This window comes from Sander vitreus, chromosome 1 (genome assembly GCF_031162955.1).
Source record: "Sander vitreus isolate 19-12246 chromosome 1, sanVit1, whole genome shotgun sequence".
Classification (NCBI taxonomy): domain Eukaryota; kingdom Metazoa; phylum Chordata; class Actinopteri; order Perciformes; family Percidae; genus Sander; species Sander vitreus.
In genome coordinates this window covers 32296678-32309010 of record NC_135855.1, presented here as the reverse complement: position 1 = coordinate 32309010, position 12333 = coordinate 32296678, and the positions used below count along the sequence as shown (strand labels likewise).

Sequence of the window (12333 nt, the reverse complement as noted above, 5' to 3'; positions counted from 1 at the left end):
TTATTTTTTTAAGAGTGATGAGGCTATTACGTAGTGGTTATGTTTAAAGTGCTCATATTATGCTTTTTGGATTTTTCCCTTTCCTTTATTGTGTTATATATCTTTTTTTGTGCATGTTATAGGTTTACAAAGTGAAAAAGCTCAAAGTCCACCCCAAAAGGGACTTACCATCTCCAACAGAAAACACTGTTCACAACGGGCTCCAAACAGCTCTGTTGTAGTCCAGCCTTTACTTCCGTGACGAACGTGCGTCACTTTGTAACACACGTTATAATGCTCGCCTAGCTGCTAGCGTGGCACAACCTCAATCTCAGCTTCTGACTAGCTTGTAGTGCTGACCTAGTTACTGAGCATGTGCAATTACCAACAAAGATTGAACAGAAGTGGGAAGACCTACTTGGTAGCTAAAACGGAGAATTCAACACACAGGGTGAAAAGAGGAGCTGCAGCAATGTGCAGTACAACAAAAATATGGTGTTTTGAAACTATTTAAACCTATTCTGGTACAACCTACTACTAAATACAATTATGAGCCTGAAAATGAGCATAATATGAGCACTTTAAATCATGTATATGGTGTAGAAGTTCACATCAAAATGAGCTTACCAAAGCAAATTCCTATACACTTAGTTGGCAATACATAAATCTTAATCTTACCAAGGGAATGTTTTCACACTGTTGCTTTGTTCTGCTGTTCTAAGTTTAAGATTGTGTTTGTTAATTCTATGTGCAACAGTTTTCTGTTCGGCCAAAGGGCAGAATAGCTCACACTAAAATACACACTATGTTTTGTAAACCTCTACAATATTTTATTATGCTGTAAGATCAAATAAAAAGAACATCCGTTTATAAACCGCTCCCCCTGTACTATTTTGTTGAAGAGCCTCATAAAATACCTTAAAGTAATATTACAGAAATAAATAGTTAGTGTGATATTAATATGAGCATAATGCAACACTGTACATTTAACTGCAGTGTAGCTAAACTGTTTACCTAAGCTATACGCGCCTAGTGACCTCACCACCTGCTCACTGGTCAACAATAGATACAAAAACCCTTAACAAACAAAAATTAAAAATAGAGATTTCAAAAAACTTAAAAGTGCCATCTGCAGTTTTATTAATCAGTGTTATTATTCTTTCCTTCATGTCATATGTTTCATAGAGATTATTTCAGCACAGGTACAACTAATTCAGCAACAAATTAAATGTAATAAATACATTAAAAAAATGTATGGTAAAGTGCCTTTCAGAGGTCTGGACACTAATTTATATGTAAATATACGGAGGTTGGCAGTTAAACTGCCTCCCAAATGGGGCTACACATTGAAATCTTTTTTTGTATTGTACAGAAAGTGATTCTCCCCTTATCTTTACTGACCTGTGGAGCGCTGGAATAACCTGCAAATAGCTACATCAATTTCATTAAGCTCTCCTTATTTATATAAGAAAAATGATGCACTTTAAAAAAGAAGAAGTAGTGAACTGAGTTTCTACACATTCATTCAATCATAAGTAGGCTGGAAAGCATCAGAAGTATGACCAGGATTAGCAGCCCTTTTGGTCCATTTTGGGCTCTGGAGGATGGACTCATGTCAGAAGGCCTTCTTGGATCAGGAGGTCTGAGAACCAGCCTGCACGGGTTCTGCACTTCCTCTAAGGAGATCTGGACCTCGCTGGGCCTGTTCAAACTCAACCGATCTCTGACCTGGGAGAAATAAAGTAAGACAAGAGAAGGAGGTGATACAATGTTTCAACTTTTGAACTCAGACGTGCTGTCGATTTAGTAGTCTATATACACAATGTTCCACTTCCGGGATTGCTCCGGTGCTGCCATAAATTCCGCCTGATGTCCCTCATTTAGGCCGGATATCCGTTGCCTTGGGCTTCCTTTGTGCTCGCATTCTAAACTCCGGTTGATTTATGAGGACTATGGTTAACCTTTTCTCAGATCTCTGCAGGGTAAATCCAGACAGCTAGCTAGACTATCTGTCCAATCTGAGTTTTACTTTTGCACAACTAAAACAACTTTTGAACATACACGTTCCACCAAAACAAGTTCCTTCCTGAGGCTATTTTGCAGAGACGCCGTTGCTCTATACGGCGCCCAAGACGATTGTGATTGGTTTAAAGAAATGGCAATAAACCAGAGCACGTTTTTCTCAAATCCTGGAATGCTGTGTGGACTCGCCAGACAAATCTTTCAAGGTCATCTATTGCTGATCTTTTGCTGAATCTGAAAATGTTATTTTGGTCAATATAGTTTTTAAAAAAATGGCCACAAATTCTTGAATAGTCCATCATAAAATAAAGTGGTTAAGTGTTTATTTACTGTACGTCGGGACAGAAACGCATTTTATTTTAGAAAGAATACATTATACAGAGTCACATATTTGATACGCACTAATGGAATAACACATACCCTGGACATTTTCTATAAAACATACAGCCTTTAATCCATTATAGCCAAATCACTCCTGGGGCAAAGATATGGAGTGAAAATGTGCCGTTCAGTTACCTACCTACCCCTCATTTATCAAAGAAGGCTGTTCTTTGACATACAATATATTAATCTTCAAGCTCACCCTCTCCACCTCCTCGAACACGCGCAGGAAGTTCCTTCGAAGGACATCTGCCAACTCATTCTCGGTCCAGTTCCTTTGTAGGAGTTCCTGGATTAGGGCAGGGTACTTTGACACATCCTCTAGCCCCTGAGGAAAGCTGTTTACGAAAAACACATTCAATTCTTGGATATTACTTTGCAAAAGAAACCACTCATTCTGACAGTTTTGATTAGACTTAATACATTACTTATGTAGCACTATGAATAAGTAATACAAGTACTAATAATAAACACATGTAAATCTAGTCCTTCAATATCACTTGTTACGTGACATTCCTGTTTGGACTAGATTCTGTCTGTATGCAGGGGGTGGGGGAACAAATGCCCACCATTCTGCAGAGAATCTTCTGCAGCAACTCTCTCTTTTCATGCCTGTTACAAGTACAAAGTGATTGCTTTTTTAACATTTTTCAGCCTGTTGACAGCTGAGACCGCCAAATTGCTGATATCATGACAGGCTAACAAAAATACAAAATTGATCTGGAGAGTGCCAGAGAGATGTGTGTACCCTACTGACATGAGCTTTGTATTTCAGTGTCTATGTGTGTAGAGTGTGTTTCTGAAGATCCCCACTCATCCTGGTTCTAGGATAGATGAGATGTACACTACCGGTCAAAAGTTTGGGGTCAATTAGAAATTTCCATTCCACTCCATTATAGCCAATACCAGCTGATCTGAGTGGGTGGCTGATCTTTAATGCAATATCTACATTGCCCATTATCAGCAACCATTCATCCAATGTTACAAAGGCACATTCTGTTTACTAATCTGATATCATTTTAAAAGGCTAACTGAGAAAACATTGAAGAACCCTTTTGCAATTATGTAAGCACATAATGTAATCTGAAAACTGCTGCCCTGGTTAAAAAAAACAATGCAACTGATCTCAGCTGGTATTCTGTCTATAATGGAGTGGAATGGAAATTTCTAAGTGACCCCAAACTTTTGACCGGTAGTGTAGATTTACTGTCTTTTGACTTTCTAGCTATCTGTATGTTGTGTTTGCAGATGGATATATTTATTTTTTTTTACCTCACAGCACCATCAAAGTCCCCTCCAATTCCTATCGACTCAGCTCCAATCACATTCTTTATGTGATCAAAATGGTCTGTGAAAACCAGGTGGAATAAAAAATCAACTAAGATATTAAAAATACAAATTACAGATTTACATCGTGATAAAAAAAATTAAAAAAAAGACAACATGGATGCCTCACCAGCCACACAAGAGATGTTTGCTTCATCACTGCAGGATATGAATTTGCTGTGGAGATTCACCATGATCAACCCCTGTTTCTTTTTCTGAAACACAATACACACATGCCACTGCCAAGTCTAGTGAATAAGAAGACACACATAGTGAAGCATTAACTAAAATAAGCTGTGTGTAAATTAGTTTTTCAGACACAAGTACAGAAGCCTTTATTTCTGTCTCATTTACATTGACTAGATGTAGTGGTAGAAGTGGTAAACATCAGGCTTATGCTTGTCTTATTTCAAACACCCTGTAATAACCTTGTGCCGCAGCAACATACACACACACACACACACACACACACACACACACACACACACACACACACACACACAGTTCATGCCAAATTTACCTTAAGAAGCAGATTCAAAAACTGGTGTGGATTTAATTATGTTTTTGTTATGGGTATATGTGAGCCAACATGCTGTTATAGTTTTGTGAGAAGGGTTTAAAAAAAACTGTGCTCTAACTCCTGGTGCACGCCCAATGGATGTTTCTAATTGTATAATGACATAAACATTTAGAATGATGCATTTTAATTGCATTGTGAAAAAAAGCGAGATATTCAAAGAAGGGTGGGGGCTTGGGGAAAAGAGAGAAGGAGACGACACGTTCAGAGTGCAAAACTTTGATACTAATGGTAGATAGCTGATGCTTAGCTTAAAAAAAAGTCAGAGTACATTCAGGTTTGATTCTTTGATCATCAACCTCATAACAACCAAGACAAAGCAGTTTACTGTAAGTCTCGCCCACAGCACAAGTGTCGTAGAAATCGACTAAAGAGCAGTGGGTTGTAGTCTTTGGCGCCTTGGCTCGTACAATTTGTTCAATGTCTTATTCTAACAGCTTACATTATGCTGGAGGAAAAACACTCATCATTAGTGGCTTCAACCAGTTGATTTTCAGAATGTGAATCATTGTTTTACGCTGGAAACTGTACCACACAATCAACTGACTGGCAACTATAACGGTCTAAAATATACATAGTGCTGCTGATCTAATTTAGATCTTAAATGTCACCCCGTGTGTCATTATCAGGCATTCATTTGTGTGACGTGAGACTAAAGAGGAAATTGTGTTTGTGGAAATGAGGAAGGATATGGAACATCAGCAATTACATGTTAACTTAATTTCCTGATCCTGCAAATATTCCCTTATTATTTATAATCAATTGTACTATTAGTATTAGTGGGATGAAATCTAAAAATTGTTCAATGGTGAAAAACAAAAAAAGCTAACAATGAAAACATATTGCATGTCAGCGGTATAAATATAAATCTTAATTACTATCACTGAATCAGTTACGTGATTGATAATGTTTCATCAAGCAACTAAACAAGCAATATAATTACTTAATGAATTGGTTTTCCTACCAGATCATGCAGCAGCCAGTCAGGTACGTTGCGGCCATGGCTACAGATAGAAAAGGAAGATGAATGGCTAAAAATAACAGGAGCCTTTGAATGCTTCAGTGCGGCCCAGGCTGTGTCCCAAGAAGTGTGGGAGAGGTCCACAATCATTCCCAGTCTGTTCATCTCCTCCACCACGGCCTCAAAAACACATTCAAAAGCCATTTACAGTATCATGGGAAGATAGGAAGTCAATTGAGCCGACAACAGGAGACGCTTGAGCGCACGTTATGTAAACACACTCATGCAGAGAGCAATCAAGGAAGTCCTACATGCTGCTTTTGAGAGGGCCATGTCAAAGAGGAAAAGCATTGTCAAAATGTGATTTGAAAATAAGTTAACATTGTACAACGGCATTGCTGACTTGAAAGTCCAATTTGGGTTACAGTAGTTTCTCTTTAACTTTAAATAGCCTCAAGTCAAGAAAGTATTTTGTATGCAGAGCATCAAACAAGTTCAAAAATAAAAACTGTCATATCTCAAATAATGGGTTTCTCTCTTTAAATCAAATTGTCATCTTAAATATACAGCAGATGTCATGTTCTAATACTTTCTGAAGAAACAGCTGACCAAAACAAGCAAATATGCTTTGTTAAATGTGATGAACAACGAACAATTATGTACAGTTGTTGTGTTTATATAACTGAAGATTAAGCTTACCTTCCCAAAGTGTGTCAGGCTGTTGTTCTGTCTTTGATAGATTTTATAAATGTTTGAGGATGATTCCGCCCTGCAATGAAAAACAATATTGTCAAAAACACAAATCATTAAGTGTTGTAAGACCTGTGTATCCTTCGCTACCATGAAAAAAATATATACTTAAATAGGTTACTGCACCATTTAGGGCATCTGGCTGGGGCACATTAAGCTACATGCAATATCAAGTTACAAAAAGTAGTAATACAGGTTCATTTGCATAGAAGGAATAAAATGCAAAAAACAAAACAAACATTCAACCTTTCCATTCAGTCAACCCTGTAAATAAACCCCTAATCTAAATATGTAGCAACAGAAGCTTATAGTAAAGGGATAGTTCTGGATCAGGTCTGAGCCAATGAACAATGTCAACAGACAAAATTATTAAAGCTTTAGTGTGTAACTTTTTTTATATTAATGGACGTCCGTTACATTCAAGCCATTGTCAAAAGAGTTGATGCAAAGCTAATTAAGACTATCAGCTCCATGAAACTCTCTCTCTGTATTTCTCAGTATGGCTATGTTCAGAAGATTGTGGCGTCCGGCAACTTTCGCGTGCAGAAACTTGATTGAAGATAATTCATTCTTAATCCTCCGTGTCCTCCTTGGCTACTTGCAACTGTGTGGAGGAGGGGTGGGGGCGCAATTTTATGGCGTTTTTCCATTACATGGTACCTGCTCGACTCGCCTCGACTCTACTCGCCTCACTGTGCGTCCGTTTTCCATTGCAGATTTTAGTACCGCATCAGCGTGGCTGGTCGTCATAGCGGCGCCGCAGTAAACTGCCGTGACCTAACGCGACACACACACACAGAACGTGGAAGGCGTGTTGTTGTTGCCACAGCCCGAAGACACATTTTGTTTCAAATGTAGCTGAGGCAGCAAAAATAAACACAGCTGGCTAAACTATTTAAAAATGGCGGGTTTGTTCAGGACACCCCCCCTCTGTCGCTTTCACGTCACCTTTTGGTATCGGCTCAGCTTGGAACCTCGACTGAGGTGGTACTAAAAAAAGTACCTGTTAGTAGGTACCAGGGGCTTTTTTTTGTAATGGAAAACCGAAAAAGGCGAGTAGAGTCGAGGCGAGTCGAGCAGGTACCACGTAATGGAAAAGCGCCAATAGAAGGCTTGTATCACGTGGATGCGCCGACAGTTTTGTCATTACTTAGAATTTCTCATGGGGACGACAGAAACTACGCACTATAGCTTTAAGAAACAAGTACGGCTACAGTAGCTTTATAGGAAGTTTAAATAATGTAATATTTGTATTGGATCAAGAGATCCTGTTTTGCTGTAGCCCTTGTATTATGTTGAGTCATGTGTCCATCATTGCATTTCTGCAATATATAAATAACATGTAGCATTCTAAGTAAAATAATACATTCAGAATAAATCTCTTAACTACCAGGGTGTATTGCAGGTATGTGTGAGGGTCATGGAGCGGACCCCGAGCTGATAAAACATCCGCAGGGCTGGCAGGCTACTGTCAATAGAGTGGCCCCCCTCAATACTTATTAGACAGGCTATCTTATGCTTCATTTCAGAATTCCTGAGCTCTGCAATGACAAGACATACATGTATTACACATACTGTATACACATTATCCAAAATGAATGCCTCCAAAAAACAAACTCTCCTGGGTAAAAGAACAAATCACAATTATTGTTTGTGTTATGATTACTTGTTAGCGAGTGTGTAAGATTCCATTCCTTACTCAAAGTAATGAACTTCTTGGTATGACGCAAAGATCATTTTAACTTGAATGGCTCTTTTCCAAATGGGAACTGTAAATAATATATACATTAGAGTATGGATTCATGAGTTTTCTATATATTCATGCTTGAAACAATGTTTTCAAACTGATAATTATAACAATTATAATGATATATATATATATATATATTCAGATAATCAGCTAGATTTAATTAATTTTTCATCTCATAACGGTTTTGTAGGTAAATTGTCTGCAATGCAATGTCGAGGTGTACTATACCCTGAGCAGAGGTGACCAGCTCAAAGTCCTGGTACTCAGTGCACATGCGTCTGACCACATCTATTTGTTCCAGAGTCAGCCTCACAGCATCCTTCTCCTGGGCCCCACACAGTACATAGACTGCAAACATCTGACAAAGAGACAGGGACGTGACACAAGAGAACAAGAGAAACATTTAAGTTATTGCTGTGAATGTCATTCTAGGTTTGGTCTTTCCACAACATAAACTCAGTAGATGCTGTTATTCAAATACTTTAGAACAGATAAGTGAAAGACGGAATGAATTGCAATACCTGTGCCTGTACATGGCCTGCCTGGAGACGGGTGATGTCGGTGGCCACTTTCCTAACATTATGAAGGTCAATTTGGCTCAGCCGATTGTTGTGAAGTATCCTGAGCTGGAGAGCTAGGTCATTATGACTGACAGATGGAGAGAGAGGGTGTAAGGAAAAGGGAAGGCATGGAAAGGCATTTTCATTTTAATTCCATTAATTCATGTCCACAAATGAAACTGCTGTGTAGACAAGTCAATAAACATCCTTTACCCATCAATAAGAGGATATCTGGACATCAAGTCATGTACTCTCTCTCTCTCAGAGTATCCAGATATCAAACAACACAGAGAGGAGAAAACCACCAGATGTTTCAGGGACTTCATCCAAAAACCACTTGCAGCACTTGTGACAGTTTTCCTGGAAGGCATAGTCTGATGAGAAAAAAACACACCAGTGCATTACAGTTATATCTGATAACAACATATTATTATTATTATTATTTTTAATATACTAATATAGAAATATTACAGTGACAGAAATTAAAGATAATAGCATCATTGTAAACTTACTGCTTCATATCTCATGCTATGATAAATCCTTGGAATACATTACACTATAACTGATGGGATTTAAATCCCCCATGGTATGATGGGATCGTGTATTCTCTCACTACTTATTAGAACAAAAACACAGTGACGTTAAGTCCACACTGAAACAGTTAAAATATTGTTTCGGTGGTAGAGCTCATTTGATATGCAAATTCACACTGGACAGTAAAACATGATGCATTCTCATTTTCAATAACAGTTTGTATCTATAAAACCGTGAAACAGTTCAATTTAACAATAGACTTACCTGCCAGGTGGTTAAAAAGCAACTTGTTGACCACCTTGTTGTAGCCTACAACTGCACACAAGCGGTACGAACAATCCAGCTCTCTGCCCAGCCTACTCTCCGCCCCAGAAAAATACAGAACAAACCTATACAAAACTGGTCGCTGTGCTGAGTGCTGCATTCAGTTCCTGGCGGAATAAATATAAATACACAAAGTTTCAGTTGTCCGACATGTTTAGCCAACAGACACATAGGCGACTTAATGCTGGCATTAGAATGGCAGTGACAATTACTGTATCTCTCGATGGACTTGAACTTCTCTTATCGCCACTTCTTCACTTTCAAAGCCTTGCACATGCATGTGTTAGTGTTGCAGTGAGTACTAACAATTGTTACAGATCGGATAAACAAATTGCTTAATGGCACGATGAAAAACAATTCAATCTTTAATTTTCAATCTTTCCATGGGCAATTTTATTCATCTAGCCTACTTACAGTAATTATGTATTTAACTGCGTTGCCTCTCTCAGAGTGAGGAATTTACGAGGAGCGTTTGAAGGCACCGTGGAGAACTGTGGTTTCCATGTAAACGCTACCATAAAAGGCCCCGTGCAATCAGCGTTTGTTTTTTATTTAATTTTTTTTATACATTCGGCACGTTTGCAGGTTTGCACCGATGATTACATTCACTGAGCTACCATGTTTAAGACTGACAACACTTTTAGCCGTCAAGAATCACTCAGCAAATACTGCTAACATGGCAAGCGGAAGTGACTAATGACTAATGAAAGAACGCCCTTGGTAAGTGACACAAGTAATTAGTCGAACGATAACCACGCACATTGAAATACCGTATATGTATAACGATAACGGCGTTAACGGATATCAGGGTGGTTGACGTTTTAGGCTGGAAAAAGTTTCTGAAAAAATCAGATATTAGGCATGGAAATCACTTAGTCCTGTTGTACTGACTTTCCCATTCCCATAAATATGTATGGTCTTTTAGATTTTGTATTGGAATTAATATTTATTCACTAATTAGTTGTGTTAGTGACTAAAATGGTCATATGGTGTGACATGAAAGTTATTGTGTGTAAAATTATAATGGGGTATATTTTTTTCATGTGAGTTAATGTATCAGTTAGTTAATGTATCATAATCTTCTATCATTACTTCATCAAGATCTAGCATTTCCTTGTGCAAATGTATTACATTTTACAGTATATTTCTTCATCAATACACAAAGTAAGGCATTTGTCCTCATTTTGACATACCTTATAAAAGACAGAAAATGCTTGTGACTTTTGCTGACCCTATTTCATATCTGTTCCATTGAGATTTGTATGATTTAGACCCCAAAAGCCTTTTTATTTTCATAATTTCTTGATGTCACACCAAATGATATGGTGTCACGCCATATGATAAACCACACCATATAACAATATGTTAATGCAAAAATGTGTATTATGTGTATTTCACAAACAACAAAAGACAGTTTAAGACAGGTATATCACGTAAAGGTTCACTGTTAAAAATCACAACTGTGTAATATTGTACAGCACTTGGTTTTCCTGAGTTTTTCTCTTCTCGATGGGGTGGGCTTCAATCTGAATGTTTGTAGTTCCCCTTTGAGTTTATTCTCTTCATATCTGTTAAAAGACAAATTCAACAATGTATTCAGATATTTAAAAAACATATCCTGCATTATAATTAGATGAAATTGTTGCAATTACGTATAGTGATAAAGACAACATTAATATTACTGTTGTCTTTAACACCAGGATTTATTTTCTCAGACTACTATTGATATTTAGAATGTCAAATATGTACCTTTTGCATCCAAGGCTGTATTGTGATTGAGTAAGTGTGTGTGTGTGATTTCTGTGTTTTATGTGTGTATGATTCACCATACATGTAATAGGTGTACATCTTAAATAATAAATGTTAAAATTTTTTAAATATTTCAAAATATATATTACACTTAACTAGTAGTTAAACATATGTATGAAAAAAATCTTATTTATGTAAGAAAATGCAGTTTATATCGTATAGTGTGACAAATAAATCATATGGTGTGACGAGAAAACCCGGTCACACAATATGGGGTCACGCCATATGAATGGCAGAACAATGAGTCTTATGGCTACTGCTAGCACCAAAATGATATGCTCACTGCAGCATGGTAACATAGATTTAAAGGTAATATTGACAAAAAAGTAATTTACTTTTGACATTTTCCTGTAAAATGGGTCACACCAAAAGACAGTGAAAATGGGTACTGAAGTAGGAGTGCTGGAAATACTTGATTTATTGAAAGAAATATGAGAGATAACTCATCTGGAAAACTTGCAATGTCCTTCTGAGATGTTATTATACTTCTTGAATGAAGAAGGACCCCCCATTCCCAAAGGTCTCCAGACAGTTGCCCATTTAAAAAACAATATTTAGGGTCACACCATATGATATCGATTTTGGGACAAAATCTTTTTGTTCAGGGCTGGTTCAAAATATTATGCCTGGACTTTTAAAACAGCAGACTTACAAGTAGACATCTGTGGTATTAATATGTACTTAAATAAGGGGAAAATATATTAATTTTATTGGTTTTATTCAAAATCAAACTTTCTGAAATGGACTTGGGACAGTCACACCATATGAGCTTTTCCTGGTTTGGCTGAAAATTGTGAAAACAGGAATATGACTGGCATGAATGGTCTATGTGTAAATATAAAACAGCTTTTTCTGAACAATATAACCACATTTATTTGCAGATTAGACATTTCTTTACTTATGTTTGACACTCAGGACCACAAAAAGGCCATGTCACGTCAACCACCCATCAACAGATTGATAGACCTAATAAAAACAAAACGTCTTATTTTGCTGATACCCACAAGCTAGATGTTAGACTATATGTCCTTCCTGGCCACAGTTCTTGTTTGGCTCAAGTTTGTATGTTTGGAAACACGTTTAAACTTTTCGTTTTGTTCGGTTTGTTAGGAATCAGAAAGTCCTCTAAACAGGGGTAGCATACGTTTTGTTAACCCACATTAGATTGGTGACTGGAACTTATCAGCGGGCAATTATAGCACCCATAATAGTGTTGCGAGCTCCTGCACTAGGCTGGTGTCTTTTGCCCTGGTAATATAATATGGATGACTTGTGCTGCTGAGTGCCAACCATCCTGTTCCAACAACATTGGATAAAAACAATGTTGGGAGGTTTTGCGAGTTCTGGGAGAATGATTGGA

At 37.5% G+C, this 12333-nt stretch overlaps 1 protein-coding gene across 1 annotated transcript; it reads right to left on the bottom strand.

Moving 5' to 3' along the window:
* Positions 1–1095: 1095 nt before the first annotated feature.
* dpep2 (dipeptidase 2) lies at positions 1096–9297 on the bottom strand. Its single transcript, XM_078252727.1, has 11 exons — positions 9105–9297; positions 8520–8680; positions 8268–8394; positions 7975–8104; positions 7387–7537; positions 5946–6015; positions 5250–5426; positions 3839–3923; positions 3655–3730; positions 2585–2720; positions 1096–1707 (listed from the first exon to the last, which is right to left on the bottom strand). Exons 2-11 carry the CDS (start codon positions 8675–8677, stop codon positions 1501–1503), a joined length of 1317 nt encoding a protein of 438 aa, XP_078108853.1. The 5' UTR covers positions 8678–8680; positions 9105–9297; the 3' UTR covers positions 1096–1500.
* Positions 9298–12333: the final 3036 nt, after the last annotated feature.

What these genes read in the sequence shown, in the direction of transcription:
- dpep2 (XM_078252727.1), bottom strand. Translation starts at nt 8,677, where the DNA reads ATGCCTTCCAGGAAAACTGTCACAAGTGCTGCAAGTGGTTTTTGGATG. An exon ending in AGATATCCTCTTATTGATGG is followed by an intron (nt 8,395 to 8,519) that starts GTAAAGGATGTT and finishes TCCATCTGTCAG; the next exon opens with TCATAATGACCTAGCTCTCC. An exon ending in CAGGCCATGTACAGGCACAG is followed by an intron (nt 8,105 to 8,267) that starts GTATTGCAATTC and finishes TCTCTTTGTCAG; the next exon opens with ATGTTTGCAGTCTATGTACT.